General features: G+C 44.8%; 1 protein-coding gene across 1 annotated transcript in view; it reads left to right on the top strand.

The window, feature by feature from the left end:
* HHAT (hedgehog acyltransferase) overlaps positions 1–10,235 on the top strand; it is a 164,431-nt gene extending 154,196 nt beyond the window's left edge. The window contains exon 11 of the mRNA XM_032185507.1: positions 8,162–10,235. Within this exon, the coding sequence (XP_032041398.1) occupies positions 8,162–8,253 (92 nt within the window). The 3' untranslated portion in view covers positions 8,254–10,235. The remainder of the gene's footprint in view (positions 1–8,161) is intronic.
* The last annotated feature ends 6,288 nt before the right edge of the window (positions 10,236–16,523 follow it).

Genomic DNA, 16,523 nt, shown 5'->3' with positions numbered 1-16,523 from the left:
CCTGTTTGCGTGATGGCAATGCTCAGGGACTACAGCTTTCTGGTCTCAGCAGTGCTGATCCTGAGTTGCAGCCATCCTGCACTGCAGATGATGGTCTTTGACTGTTATCTCTCCATTTGCTGTTTTTCTCAGCAGCGATAAGTACTCCTCGGAAAGCCACAGATGTAAGCATTCTCCAGGATGGTATAATTTAAAATTCACATAAGTAGACTGCTATGTAATACGTTGGTTAATGTCCTTAGCTGGAAATTACTTCATGTCTGCTGAAGACGAAGCTTTTTGTGGTTACTGCCAACGTACCTGGGTGAGGTTCAGATCTAGACCTGGCAGCTGAGCGTTTTGTGCTTTTCAGCCTTGTTTACGGATTCTGTATGGGACAGCTTCTGAGTCATCCTTACAGTGCTTCCCTGGCCTTCCTTTGCAATGCCCCCTGTTGTACAGTGACGATTTGTCTGAATATCTGGGACCTTACCCACACTTGAAGCTGAAGCATCAACACCCAAAAACCCGTAACAATTAGCAAAGTTGGCCTGGAGTCTGCCACACTGGTGCTGCTTGGCTCTGCTCCCAAGCTCTGCCACGGATGGAGGGGGGAAGATGTGGGAGCTCTTTGCTGGCCTCTAGTAGTGGGGCAAGGTGGCACCTTGAATACAGAGACCCTGTGAATCTGGGCACTGCTTTACAACCCGGCTGGGGCTGTGCCCGTGCTGGCAGAATTGGTTGTCGCTCCTCCATCATGGCATGGGTGAGACTTAAACTTCACACAGCCCAAGGAGGAGCAAAGTGCAACGTGAATGCTGAAAGCAGCAGCAAAAGAACAGTGCCACGGTTTATGTTCAGGTTTTGTTTGCCATATGCGTTTTTTTTCAACTTAATTCACAGCCCTCTGTGTACTGCACCTTACCTCACCATCCTTTTACTTATCCCTGAATGCGTGCCTGGAGGTGATTTGATATCCCTGGTTTGAGTGCTCCCACACAACAGCCATAAAGGCAGTGAAATGCAAGTGAATTTCTGTGCACCAGGTCTTTTTTCCAGGCCTGTTTATTATCAGCTGAAGTGTGTGTATAGGTAGGTGAACTGTAAGTATGCAAAAATAAAATGCTTATTAGTAAGAACTCCTACACAAGGATACAGGCTGTTTTCAGCCAGTAACGCTTAAGTTGGTCATTAATTTGGAAAAGTACCACAGTCTCATTTAAATATGTGAGCAATAAAAACTAGTAGACTGTTCAATTTACATTTTAAACCCAGGAACCGTAATTAGCCCTTAGGCTAAGATTTCAAGGATTAAAATTTCTTTTGGATTTGAAGAGGAACAGCTACAGCCAGTAGTTATGCACAACCCTGTATTTTTAAGGACCTGTCCTCAAAAGTGGATTATAATAATAATAATAATAATAATAATAATAATAATAATAATAATAATAATAATAATAATAATAAAAGATCCCCAACTCCAGGAGATTAGGAGGAATTTAAATAATGCAAAGACCGCTTCCCTGACCAAAGCCCTTTCCACAGCACGATGCACACAGAAAAAGTCTTTTAATAGCACTGCTCAGGAATACAGGCTGTTGAGAAACTGCATTCCTAATCAATGGGAGGACAAACTGGGTGGGGGGGACTCTTTAAATCAGGCTTAGATCTTTGCCAGCTCAATCAGTGCATACAGAGGTCAGCAGAGATCGGGCAGGTTTAAGATGCCTCCAGTGATTGGGATAGGGTACAGCTGGGTGATTAAAATACATTAATAAATTTTCCATGAGTCTAATTATGCTGCTGTACCAACAGTATAGTAAACGTAATGTGGATATGCTGCAGCCATGCAGCAGGGGAGTTGCATTGCTTCAGTTAATATCTTACATGATAATAATTCTCTGCTTTTGGCCCTGCTATGTGATGCCGCAGTTTACTTTATTGCAGAGTGGTCGTAATTCAACAAGTACAGGAGCTTTTCCTGGTTTCTTACCAGGTCTGCTTGCATCTTTCCACCTCTAAATTTTGTTCGTAGAATAGGCTGTAACACAGCACCACTTAAACAATGCTGCCAGCCACTAATAAACCATCAATCAAAAGCAATGACAGAATGTGATTAGAAACTGAAGAAGTGGGATATATCACAGCCTCACGGAACTGGTGAGGCTGACGCAGGGACACCCAGAGCAGGCTGCCCGGGGCCGTGTCCAGTTGGATGTCGAACATCTCCAAGGAGGAGGCTCCACAGCCTCTGGGCAGCCTGTGCCAGTGCTCCCATCACCACACAGCACAGGAGGGCTGCCTGGTGCTGCGGGCATCTCCTGTGCTCCGCTTTGTGCCCGTGGCCTCTGGTCCTGGCACCGGGCACCACTGAGAAGAGCCTGGCTCTGTCCTCATTGTACCTGCCCTTCAGGTATTTATGGACCTCTTCTTCACCTGAGCCTCTTTTCCTCTACTATATATATTTATACATATAAAAGCATGAAAGCTAACTTCACTGAATTCCAAATAGTTCTAATGCTTCCATAATTGCCTCTGGTTTTTCTCTACACCTGGGAATGGAGTCGATTACTATTATAGGGTTCCAGTTCAGCAAATATTTCTTAAGTGTTTGGCTTTATTTAATGAATACTAAAATAATTTAAGCTAGCAAACAAAAGCTGTGCTTGGGTCTTTTTCTGCGCACAGTAATTGAAAATGCCCAGGTTCCTGTCTGGATGAGTTGTGAGTAAGGGGAGGCAGACTGGAAGGAATTATCATCTAAAGGCACTGTAAAGGGGTCTAAAGGCACTGTAAAGGGGTTTGCAGAAACCCTCTCTGTAAAGGGTGACTTTGCTATTTATCATCTGAATGCTGTATTTTGAACAGCATATTGTAAAGCTTCAGAGTATGCTTCATAAATAACTTTTTAAATTTGAAAATTATCATTTCGTTCATAGTCTGATTTAGCACCTTCAGAGTAGGACTGAATAATGGGAGAAACAGAGAAGTAGGCATACATTATAACACAGTGTTACCCAGTGCCCAGCACTACACGGGGCTGCATGCATCATGTCTCTGTAGATGCAGTAGCTGGAAAATTTGATGCACAACCCATGGAGCAATTTTGTATAAGCCAGTGGGATCACCTCTGGTGGGCTTTGAAGTCAGCAGGCCCACATCTCTGTGTTGAATGATAGCTGAAGATATGTAGGGTTTATTTTTTCAACCCCTAAGGGTGGTAACGAGGTGTCAGGCTGCACAGTGCTTGTAATGCATCCTGTGGGGCATGTCCTGCCAGAAGGGTCAGCAGTGGTCCACCTGGAAGTGAGGGACAGACCTGAAATTAAAGGTAAATTTAAAAATCCAGAGTCTGCCTTCTATTTCAGATGTTGGACCAGATAATAGGTTTCTTTCAACTGATCTTTAATTTTGAATGTGTTATTTTTCCTGAAAATGGGACAGTTTTACTGATCTCATAAGGATGTTAGCACTTGTAGGTAAGAGAGGTCTTGGCCTCAAATGCTGGTTTGATTTGGCTTTTTATTCAACCTGACAAATCGGTGCCTGGTCCTCCTCCTCATCCCCACAGTTGTGTCTCCTTAATTCTGTACAGGGTGGCTGCTTCAGTGTCCTGTCACATGTAAAGAGTTGCTTAAGGATAAATTTTCCTGAGTGCTAAGTCATGGCAGCAACTTTGGTGCTTCCAAATCAAAGTCACAGTAAGCTGTACGCTCCTGAAACCAAGCTTTTCAAAGAGAACTTTTTTTTTTTTTTTTTTTTTTTTAATTGATTTACTAACTACTCTTGTGCTTTGATGACTTTTGAGGACTGTGTGGCCAAGTTTCATTTGAAAACAGTATTAAGGACCCACAGGAAGTAAGGCACTTTTGGGAAATGTAAGATGCAACTACGGCCCCTTTCTTTCAGCTCTCACAGGCTGGAGGAAACAAAGTGCCATTTCCTAGTGTTTGGACATTTTGTGATAGCTCAAGAGGCCCCCTCTCATTGCTAGCATGATTTTTTTGCAGTACGGTAGGTGATTAGGAAATGTGAAAGAATTTCATTATGGATACATAATTAAATGTTTTTTCAGATGATTTGAAGTGAGGTAATGAGGACATAACCAGATTTTTGAGAGCTGTGATCCAGTCAACTACTTTTCAATTGAAAGCTTACTTTGCCCCTGCTCTCTTCAGTTCAAAATCTAGAATGGGCCAGAAACATGACCTTATCTAGATGTTCACAAAGTATCTAGAAGCATTTTGGAAGGGGAGATAGGAAGTTCAAGGGAAGGAACTTCTCCAAAAGGTGTTCCTGTTGCAGTTAGTTTGTGTTAATTCTGTTCTGAGCACATAATGGAAACAAGTTTCATATTCATTACACTGAAAGGTGAGTACATAACATGTCAAAATGCGGCTTTAAACCAGCAAGACTATTGAATAAGCCATGTGTGACAGAGCAGTGTCTCCTGTCCACTTGGGGTTGGAGACTTTTTTGGGAGGAGGTGATGTGATAGATAAAGCATTGCTGTTAACCTTGACACAGCCTTCACAGTCCTCTTCACAAAGAAGCTTCTGTTTGAGTTTTGTGAAGCAGTGTACCTGGGTAAGTCAACAATTTGGTTGTGATTCCACTGATGATTCTCATCCAGCATCCCTTTGTTAAAAGCCTGTCTGTCTAAAAGTAAGAAATATGTAGGTAAATCTTACAGAATTTGCTAGATTAGCAAATAGCATATAAATTTGTTCTTAGATTTACAAATAGCATATGTTAGTGAATACTAATTCATCTTTCCTTAAAAATGGTTATGAAAATCTGAGTCATCTCACGAAACTTGGTTTTCAAGTCTAAAGTCAAATTACTGGCGACAGTCAACAAATCGTAAGATTTAAGGTGCTATGTGGCTTGTACATGTATTTGAATAGGCAAACCTACCTCAGTCATTTCCTAAGGTTAGTACTTACTATGACCCTAATAATATTGTTTATAGAAGTGTATTTTATATATATGCTTTTGCAGAGAAACGTTGGTGCAGAATGCAGTCATGTGTACTTCTGAATGGAGTCTGAAGGACGTTATGGGGTGGATGACATTTTCTGTACGAGGATGCAGGGATTTAGGGTGATAAGGTAAAGCTGGGGAGCCACCAGAAAGAAGAGCCCCTTGAACTGTGATTTCAGGGTAAGAGCAGAATGAGGGAGAGCAAAAGGCCTGAGGAAAGAAAATACATTACAGTGCTGGCCCAGGGCAAAAAGTGTGATTTCCTTGGAACTATGGACCTGACTACATCAGTAACTGGTTGCTTGGGTTTATGAGAAACTGTTAAAGCATGGAAAAGGCTGCTGTGAACATATCTTGTGAGAGGGCAGCTCTTGCTGTGTCTGATTATGGAGGTCACGCACGTGGGTCATTTGCATCAGAAAAAATGCCAGAATTTGAAATGAAGTCCTTGCTGGGTTAGAGTTGCTCGATGCGTCCTTCCCTACAACATCACCTTCTGGAGACAAAGTTCTTCAGTCTGTTCATCAAGTTCATCTTATGTCCAGTCATGAAATGCAACAGAGAGGTGAAAGTAGTTTAAAGAGCCCCTGCTTGCTTCGGGCTGTCCTTGGGCCACATGTCAATCCACTTGTGCAAATCTGCACTAAGAGAATTGGTTAATCCAGGATCGTGTGGAAGCAGAGCATGATTCCTTTATTTTGCTGACTCACAGTGGAGGTATCATATGCATTTCCCCATACCCTGATCAGTGCACGTGATTCCTGTATGGCAAGAAAGGGCCTGCAAGGCAGAGCTGCCCCCTCCTTCAGCCCAGCTCTGAGAGATCCGCCTCTTGCCCCTGCAGCAAGAAGTGCTTTGGGATCTGTGTGGCTCCTCCTGGAACAGCTGTAGCAAGAATAAATAAAAAAGTTATTTTCCCTCTCCCATAGCGGGTGACTTTATCTCCCCCCTTCCTTTTCAGCTTAATTAGATCAGGAGGAGATAATCTGCTGGATGCAATCCCTGACACCTGTTACGGTACAGGAGAAACTCCCTGCCTTCCAAGAGGATTACCACAGGCCTGATTACAGCGCCATGAGAGCCCCATAAACCCATGTCGAGGGCACTGAGAAGGAATTTTGTCTTAAGTCTAAGGCATCTAGAAAAGATTTCCAGCGTGTACCTACATATCCTGCCAAGGTCTCTCATAACTAGGATTTAATGTACTGGCTTGCGATAACAACCAAATCATAAGGACTACTGCTGGCGCATTTTCTGTGTGCCAGGTCTTTAAAGTATTATAAAAAATGCTTAATATCTATCTGGCAAGGTTTCCAAAAGTACCCTTTTTGAAAACCCAAACCAAAAAAGCAGCTCCAGAGTCTTTTAACTTGCTGTCTCTGTCTGCACAGAGCAGACACCAGAATATTGCTTCCTGGAAAAGGATGATTTTAATGCATCCGTTGACATGCTTTCGAGCTCAATGTTACCGTAGACAAAGCACAGCCAGGCTTTAGCTTGCTATTGAAACTAAAACCTACTCTACGTTGGCCTAATATCACTGAAGCTAGTTTGTTGCTAAAAATCCCTTTGGAGATACCTCAGCAGTTTTGTTTTGTGAAACAAATAATGAAACGAGAAAGTATAATTTTGCTTTAGGGTGTTGTGAACACCATTGATGAATATTTGTAAATGTCTCAGTGAAAATCATTCCAGTCCCATGACTGTATTTCACCATGAAACAAGGACAGAGCAATTAAGAGATCCATGAAACACACAGCTCTTCACAGGAGGAAAAAAATAACTTTTTCTAGCTCTGTCCCAGGGTCAAACATTGCACTGCCTGGGCTCTCTGTGTGCCAAGGTAGGGTCCCAGCATGCACAGTCCCCAGCACAGGCTGTTAAATTAAGGTGCAGCAAGCCGGGAGCACAGTTCTAGAATGGGCTTGAAGCCTGGACAAAGCCAGCCTGCAAAATACCTCATGAGCATGCCTTCAGAAAGAGTATTGTGTTGTGGAGAGGTTATGTCTTCTCTCCATCCCTTCCACAGGCCACTGAGGAATCTCGTTTCTGCCAGCAGGCTCCTCTGATCAGAATCTCCTCCAAATGGGAGCACAGAAACCCTTTTTTTGAAAGCAGCAGTTACTAGTTCAAGGGTGGCATATAGAAAACCAGCCATACACACAGCCAGAGTTCCTGTGTTGACAATGACAAAAAACCTCAAATACCTTCCTCCCTTTCCCTTCCCCTCAACAAAGCATTAGGGCCTAATGCTGGGGCTTTCAGCCTATAAATTCTAAGAGGAGGATGGAGAAAATGAGCAGAGGAGGAAAAGTATCAACAAAGGCAGCTTCATTTATCTGATTCTGAAATCCACCAATACAGATTTTTCAAGTGATCTGCAACTGCCCTGGGAAGGGGTTGGCCTTTTGGCTTGTGACCTCCCGCTGCTCACTTGTTTAGCTGCTAAAAGCCTCAGTGAAAAAAGGTGACTTCTGCTAAACAGAATTAAAAATAATGACAACGTGTGACATTTCCTCAGCAAAACTTTTATATACTAGAGGAGTATTTCTTTTTTATTAAAAAAAAAAAAAAAAAAAGAAATAAAAACCTAACAAGTACAGATCAGGCAAATGGGGCTGTCCCTCCTGCACTGGCCCAGTGCTGTTCTGACCCCATTAGCTGTCACTGGGCTGCAGGGCGCATGCATCAATTTCACACCCAGCTGCAGGGTATCCAAACCAGCCTCAATCAGAGATTTCTCCAGACTCGTTTTGCAGAACAGGTAGCTGGATTTGTTCTGATTTTTAATAACCTGCGTTATGGTTATGCATGCCTGTGTGCGCAGGAAGCACTGTAACCAGCATAAAGCATCAGGATGCGTTCAGGGATTTTGCTTGACAGACAGACCTTCCACAAAGGAGGGGATTGAAACAAACCTCTGTAATTCAGCAAGTGTCCTTTGGAGACGTGGGGCAGGAGTAAACCTGAACCAGTTCGCTGAAAATGGAAAAGACTGCGTCTATAGAGGGTCAGGCATCCCTGAAGCTTTAGACAATCCAGGTTTCCCCTTTCAAATTTTTTGGGTTGGCTCTAGTTATAATACTGAATTGCTAATAAAATTAATTAGAAGCGTCGTAAGTTGGTCATCCCAGGAGTCTTTCTGTGTGAAGCAGTCATTAATTATTCTGACGGGGATTGTCTCTCTTTCTATTTACAGGCTGGCCGTGGGCAACACTGACTGTTCTCGGGTTCCTGTACTGCTACGCTCACGTGGGGATCGAATGGGAACGCACGTACACTGTGAACTAGGGGTGAAGCAGAGCGACGAGTTTCATGGCAGCTTACAGGTTGATGGCTTACTACACTGGATGTCTTATCCGCAGAAGAATGTGCCAGACCAAGTACTTGGTCAATGCATCAAAACTAAAAGCTCATTTAGTTCATTCCGGATTGTGAATTCAGGAGTTTAAGCAGAAACACTAATAATGGGCTATCGAAAGGGTGGGAAGAAATTATGAAGCATTTTGTATGATGTTATTTTTATAAAACAGCAAGTCTGTGACTGTACACTGAAAGCGTGCACCTCAGAATATGTATTTCATATATGATAAAGACTGTTTTTATTTCTTCCAATATCTTGCTGCCTATTTTGACGTACCGAAGAAAATTCTTTTTTCCTACATTGCACAATCCAAAAAAAAACCTTCCAATCTCTCTCAGCTTCTGTCCAGGGGCACACAGGGCTGTGCCCTGCACTTAAATTACTTGTGACAGGCAGGATGCTCATCAGTTCGTTTTGATTGCTTTCTGATTTAAGGTAGAACATTTTTCGTGTTCTCACTGCTTGCAGTTTTTCAGCCTTAAAGGACTTTCTACTTATTGTAGCAAAGTCTGCTTTTTCTCTTTAATTCCTTCATTTAAACACTTCTTTTTTTTTGTAGTCTTAATAGTGTTTGTGTTTGATCATTAAAAAAGAGGAAGGCAGGCCTTAAAAAAAAAAAATGCTGCACTAGGAGCAGCATTGCAAGAGCTTTAAAAATAAAAAATAAAATAAATAAAAGGCAGAGTTGTCTGTTACACTGGCACCAAATGAGCCAGAGCTCCATGTCCTTAGCCTGCAGCCAGACCTGTCACAGCAGCATCTTTGTTAAAACACGGGGTAGCCCAGAGCTGGCAAAGTTCTGCCTGTCTGGTTACGAGCCTTAAGGCTGTGAGTGCTGGCACTTGCTGCTTTCCAAGGGGAAGGGAGACCCTACCCACCTCTGGTACAAGGGGCATCTCCCAGTCTGTTCCCTGTTAATCAGCCTGAAGGCCTTTAGTTACATGGCTAGGCTTTCCTTTAGGCACAGCAGAAGGCCACCAGCCCTGGAGAAGAGCGCAGCTCCTGCTGAGAGCAGCTCCTGCACCCGTAGCAGCAGGACTCCTCTCCCAACTTGTTCCATGCCCCCGGCAGCCGTCCCAGCCTGCTGGGAAGCACAGATGAGTGTCCTGCTGTCCATCGCTCCTGCAGCTTTGGACAAGTCTGATCGAGATCATCCCTTCAGCAAGAAATTCAGTCCCTGAGATAGGCTTCAGCTCGGTGCCTGCATTTCTGATGTCTCTGCTGCTCTGACGCCTTTTTCCCCTTCATTTGTTGCTGCAGAAATAAGGGCAGAGTCTTCAGCTGACTACCTGTCCAGAGGCCCAGCCTTTCCCTTACTGTTTCAGAGCAGAACCTCCAGCCCTTTATTTTTAGGGAAGGATTTTTCCACTGTGCAAATGCAGTTATTTCCCTTGGAAGTTATCTCTAGGAGATACGATGGACTGTTGAAAATAAGACACACCATGCGTGCTGCCTGGCCAGAGACGTGGCCCTCTGGATTGAGTTATGGTGATTACAGGGATCCTCTCAGCCAGAGAAGTATTTTGCTCTCAGCCTGCAAATTTTCTAAAAAGATGTGAAATTGGCCTCAGCTTTGGAGTAGCACTGAGCTAAGGGCAAGAACCTCCTGAAACTTAACTCAGACTTTGTAATTAAGTGGAATTAGCATTGAAGTGAAAAGTCATGAGTCTGTTCCTCAGTCTGATCAATTACCATTACTGCATGACACGAGTGGCTACTGAGTGATGGGATTCTAATTTGTATGCGTGCAAAATGCCCTGCTCTAATATGGCAATGACCCTGAAGGTCAGCTAGATTATGCTTCTTTCTAAAACAAAATTGTTTTTTTATATGTATTTTTTCAGTGCTTTATACATCTTCCCTAATTTTGTATCCTTTTCTGTTTCAAAAAATAAAGCTTAAACTGACAGTTGTTTTGAGAACTGTGTCTTAGAAACCTTCAGTTTGGCGTAAGAAAAGTTGCTTCCCTGCCAGTTAGAAACCCCAATGAACTGGAAGCCTGCAGGATAGGTGCAGTACAGGCTGGTTGTGTTTGTTCCCCTTGTGCACATATGGAGCGTGCATTTCCTGATGGGGTGAGTTTAAAAAGCAAATACACCTTTGGTAGATCAGCGATGATGACATTTCAGTGCGTGAAGCTTCTGTGAGTGGTCACCACGAGTAGGATGGAAGTAAAAGGATGGAAGGAAAATGATGCTTCCCTTTATAACGTTGCTAATCTGATCCATAGTCAAAAGCATGAAGATTGCTAACACAATTTAAGAAATAGATACTATTTCTTGTAGTTTAAATATTTATCATCAAAGAAATAAATACATTTCTTCACTCTCAGTCTTTCCAGGGGTTCATTTTTCCTGCTGCTTCAAAGTATTTATTTCACAAACGAGCCCACTCACAAGATTTCTGACCCATCCTGCTTTCTGAGCACCAATAGGCACACTTGGTCACCCAGACAGCTCTGTTAAGAGCACAGGCTGTGCCTGCAGCACTCTAAATGTGTGTAGTCAGCTATACCTTCAGCTTGGAGGCCCGTTCCTCAGCATGACCTGCACATTTTCATTATCACATGGTGCCTGCTGGAATTGAAATCAGGTGGTAGCCAGAAGTGCTGTCCTCCATGTCCTCTGTGATGGTTCTAGGGAGGTGGGTGTCTGCAGGGGCTTGGAAGAGACAGAAGACCCCAGTTGCCAAAGGAAAAAAAATAAAATAATAAAATAAAAGGTATGGAGAGGAGGAGAAGATGACTTCCAAACACTAAGGGAAAGCTAATTTCAGGCCCTAGGAAACAGTTGACAAAGAACTTTCCAAATGGCCTTTTCAAACCAAAGGGGAGGCAATTGTAGGCTGGGGGAGGCGGGGGCAGTGCTGCTGGTAGCCCTGGAAGTCAGGAAGTCAGAGACTGCTGTGACCGAAAGCACGAGGTGGTGGCTGTGAAACAACTGGGCAGGCGCCTGATGCCTGCTGACAAAAACAGGTCAAAAGTGATTGTGAAAAGCATGCCTAAGCAACTAGCAAGCATCGCACGTATGGCTTTAGCAGCTACCACAAAGCTGCAGCAATCAAGTCACGCATGCATGTATGTGTTCATCCCCTACCCCCTACTTGGTTAACAAAGTGCTCACAGCCATAATTATTACTGGGGACGGCAGGATTACGCTAAGTGGCTCTTTCTTTAATTCTGCATTGATTAGAGGGCAAGCGAGGCTTTGCTCACGTATCTTTTTCACATCTCAGAGCTAAAAGCAGATTAGTCGGAATAACCAGCTTACCACAGGTCATAAGAAAAACAGCTTAACTATGAAAACCTGCAGCAATTTTGTTATTAGTCATAGCAGTCACACGGTGCCCCTCCTTTCCCTTGCACACCCGCTTCATTTCCTCCATCACTGCTGCCCCTTGAGCTGGCTGCAGCTCACACTTGCTAACAGGAGGCTTACCTTCCTCAGGCATGCTGGCGTGATTTTCCTCAAGGAGCTGTGAACAGCGAGGGGATTGCTATGCGTGGTGTGTCACAGCTTCTGCCTGTGCTTTATAGTCAAACACCCCCCCAGTAGTGCTGCCTGTTATTGCTCTGCAAAATAACTCTCTCCGCGCACAGCCGCTTGTTAGTCAAGTCATATATTTTAATGCAGCAGGGACAGCTGAAATACTGCTTGCCACAAAGCCTGTGAAGAGCTCTGCGTCTGTAACACCTGTGAGGAATGAGGGAAGAGCTGCATTACAACAGTTTTGCTTGCATCAAAAGACATCTGAGCCCAACCCTCTCTGGTGCCCCTCTCTGCCAACCCCCTTCAGGCTGGGGTGCCTGGGGCACTGTGGGCTCCTGCACCCATTTCAGCAGTTCCAGCAGTAGCTGCCTGTGGATGGGTGTCTTGGCTAGTTACTTGTAAAAGGAAGCAAAGATGAAGCCAACTGCTCTGCTTGAGTTTTCCGCTTTCAGCAAAGGAGATAATGTTGAGCGAATGTCCTGCTGAGAACAGCTAACACCGAGCTGTGTCCCAGCCATGGTGCTGCGAGTCACCAGCACCTGAGCTTACTGCAGGTGGACCATTAGCTCAGGCATCCCAAGCCTGTGCCTGAGCCTTGTCAGCTCCAAGCATGAGCAGATTCCAGGGATGCCTCCAATGCCCAGGAGGAGAGGGAGAGGAAAGAAAAAGCCTAATGAACCTGACCCATGTGTTTTAGGAGAATAGTCTCAAGGTCCAGCTTCCAAGCAGCTTCAGAGCCTCTTCATTCAAGGAAGCTCCCACAGCCCTCCAGCCTCCTGTCAGCATCACTGGCCTTGGAAACTCTTGCTCCAAAAAGAAATGGGCTCTTGCCAACAGAGAAAATGGCAGGGTGCGAACTGCATGGCTGCATTACATAAGGGAATCCAACACACAGATACTTGGAAAACCTCCTCATTCCTTACACCAGGATTCACAAAGCTCTGGATGAGAGCAAATAAAGCTAACAAGAACGTTTAACAGGCAAATTTTGACCACAAATTTGGCTGCACCACTTTTCATTACATTTGGGGCCAGTTGGGGTCTGAGTATAAATAAGCTTAGGCACTGGTGTGCCAGTTCCTGTCAGAAATTGGTCACATAAAAATGGGGTACCTGTGGCATATGAATTCATGAGCAACATTCAGAATACAGGTAACAAAAATACATCACTATCTACAGGGATTTAGGAAAAGCTTTACATATGGTTGGGTAGCTGAAGTGAATCACTGCTGACAGGTGCATCATGCAACCACTGAAAAATTAAAGTTTACTGAAGAAATAAAACAGAGACATGACTTTGGTTATAACCTGTGAAGTTTAAATTGCACCAGCACTCCCTCTAGATATTTCTTGACAAAATTAATTAATTTTTATGGACCACAGAACTGATATCCCTGCACTAGTGCATTGGAGTTTCCAAATTAGATGGCAAAAATAGAACAACTGGAAATGATATTTGAAGCCCAGAAACATCCGCACCATTGGTGAAGGAATTTAAAGGGAAAAATCCTATGGAAAGAAGAAGCTTCAGCTGATTCTTTTTTAGACTGCTGCTGGAAGAGTTAAGTTTGTTTTAAATGCACAGGTAATGTGGGAGGATTACCTTATAGTAATCCAAATTGCACAGACATAAAACTACACATTTACGAGACAGTTTTTTTCAGTGGTATTATTGCTAATTTATAGTTACAGGTTTCTTTGTTCTTGTGGCAGTAGTATTTGTGCTGAGGTAGTAGTTTGTGCTGAAATTACAGGCTAATAATGTTCATCTGGTCACATCTCTGCTTCAGGCTACTTCAGCCGCCTTCCCTCCAGCCTGGCATCCTGCCCCAAGGCCGCCCCTTTGGTCAGGGTCAGTTCTTGCTGCAAACACAGAGGCTGGCACAGCCTCGCTGCTGCCCTGGCTCACGTCTGCCCAGGGCAGGTTGGCCATGCATCTAGTGCAGCCCCACTGGGGCTCTGCTTTGCCGCAGGCCCATCGTGAAACACACTATGAAATGACAAAACGCAGGAGAAAGAAACATGGGGAAAACCCCCTGTGGATTGGGCTCAAAGGGTTATAGTAAATGGGGTTACTTCAGGCTGGCAGCCTGTCACCTGTGGGGTTCCACTGGGCTGCATTTTAGGGCCAGTTCTCTTCAGTGTTTTCACAAGTGACTTGGATGTAGGCCTAGAAGGGGCTTTGAGTAAGTTTGCAGATGTTACTAAAGAGGAAGAAGCTGTTGACACTGTCAAGGGTGGAGAGGCCTTGCGGAGAGATCTTGACAAATTAGAGAGCTGGGCCATCACCAGCATTATGAAATTTAACAAGAGCAAGTGCTGGATTCTGCACCTGGGAAGGGGCAACCCTGGCTGTATGTACAGACCAGGAGACGAGATGCTGGAGATCAGCCCTGCAGAAAGGGATCTGGGGGGTTGGGTCGATGTCAAGTTGAATATGAGCCAGCTGTGTGCCCTGGCAGCCAGGAGGCCCAGCTGTACCCTGGGGTGCATCAAGCACAGCACTGCCAGCTGGTTGAGGGGAAGGATTGTCCTGCTCTGCTCTGTGTGGCCTCACCTCGAGCGCTGCGTGCAGTTCTGAGCACCACAACATAAGGAAATAAAACTATTAGAGAGTATTGACACTACTATTACACTCAACACTAAATAACATAAAACTATTAGAGTGTATAGGAGGGCTACAAAGATGGTGAAGGGCCTAGAGGGGAAGACATATGAGGAGCAGCTGAGGCCCTTGGTTTGTTCAGCCCCGAGCAGAGCAGTCTGAGGGGAGGCCTCATGGCGGCCTGCAGCTCTCTCACGAGGGGAGCAGAGGGGCAGGCACTGAGCTCTGCTCTCTGGGGACAGCGACAGGACCCGAGGGGACGGCATGGAGCTGGGACAGGGCAGGGTCAGGCTGGGGGTTAGGGAAAGGGTCTGCACCCAGAGGGTGCTCGGGCACCAGAACAGGCTCCCAAGGGCAGTGGTCACAGCACCGAGACTGCTGGAGTTCAAGAAGCATTTGGACAACGCTGTCAGACACATGATCTGATTTTTGTTTGGTCCTGCGTGAAACCAGGAGTTGGACTTAATGATCCTTGTGGGTCCTTTCCAACTGAGGATGTTCTATGATTCTGTGAGTCTGTCACTTGGAAACCCTAGGACCCTTCAGCACAAGGGCCTCTGACTGCACCTCCTTCCAGCCTGGCAGCAAAAGCAATGGTTTCAGGAAACTGTTTTTAACTTCTTCAAGTCCCAAACGTGCTGGAGACCCCAGTGCTCCAGATAGCAATGTCCCAGTGGTAGCCCAGAAGGTCACCAAGGACATGTGAGCAAGCAAGCTCTGGGTCCTGACCTCAAAACTTGTTGAGATGTCTCCTGACCCACACTTGGCACTCCACCATTGGTATTTCTGGCCAGACTTTAGCAGCCTTTGCTCAGGTTTTTATTCTCAGAGTTCCTCAGTCTGTCTGACCATATCGTGTCAAATGCTTGTGAAAACTGAGACCTACAAGGATTTTCTGTACGAAGTCTTGCTTACCTTCAGTGGTTATGCCAAAAACCGATGACATCAAAAAAAAAATTGCAGATTAAATATGAACACTGACTTGTTATACAGGTTTTAAAAGTATGAAAAGCATCCAAAATAAAATACTGTACTTTTTCCTTCCATTCACCCACAGATGGTAGTCACCACTACCACAGTAATGAAAATGCTACTGCTCATTGCCATGGTGGCAGCAAACAAGCAAGTCTCACAATCCCACTCATTGTTAAGCTTTTTTTGGGGAAAGCATCAGTGAGATTTCACAGCACTCACATAATTCCACCAGGACCCCCCCTCAGTAACTTCTGCCTTACCAGAGGCCGCAAGCAAAGGGTGCCGTGATCCCTGTCCCCACCTACCTGTTGCCCTCACTTGTGAACAAGTGTCCATGGTCCCACAGCCTTTCAGTGGACATGCAGAGGTAAAGACATTGTGTTGGGGAGAGCCGTCATCATTCCCCCCTTGGCAGGTCCTACCAAGGGCTCCTCCTGCTCCAGAGGAAGCCAAGCCTAAGGTGAGATGGGGCCAAGGTGCCTCAAGGGAGGGATGTGGCACAGGGTAAGCATGACTGGCAAGGTAGTCAAGGTGTTCACTGCCTGTCCCTTGCTGGCCCTTTAACATCTGACATCTCCCTTCAGTTTGCCAAAGGCACTGTCATCCCGCAATTTAACCAACATAGTGGAGCAGTTTTTAAAATTCTTGTTATCCAAAAAATGAAAGGTGGACAGGGTTTACCAACAAGGGGATGAAAGCTGATGCCACCCATAAGTATTGTTGGAGATCCAGGGGTGTGCCTAACCTCTAAATTTGGCACAACAATCTATTACAGGCCTCATGTTCAGAGCACTGACAGCTATAAACATGAATTTAGGGTCCATGCTTTTGCTACATGATATGCTTCTTCCATGTGCTGCCATGACCTTAGACTCTTTTTACACCTGGTCACCTGCACTAAAGTCAGAGCAACCAGCCTGCAGCTACTCCAAATGCCTGACTACAGATGTGTTATTTGCTGTTCATGAATGAGACATGACCACCCCAATTTTACAGATCCATTTACAATTCTTGGTGCCTGAACTGTAATTTCATGCAGTAGTTTATGTACAGTTTCTTCACAGTTGCCTAATGGGTGCTTTTTTCAATTTAGCTTTCAGCTGAGCTGTTTCAGTTTCCATTCCTGTCT

This window comes from Aythya fuligula, chromosome 3, assembly GCF_009819795.1.
Source record: "Aythya fuligula isolate bAytFul2 chromosome 3, bAytFul2.pri, whole genome shotgun sequence".
NCBI lineage: Eukaryota > Metazoa > Chordata > Aves > Anseriformes > Anatidae > Aythya > Aythya fuligula.
The sequence above is the reverse complement of the archived record's forward strand: the minus strand, read 5'-3'. Positions and strand labels throughout refer to the sequence as shown.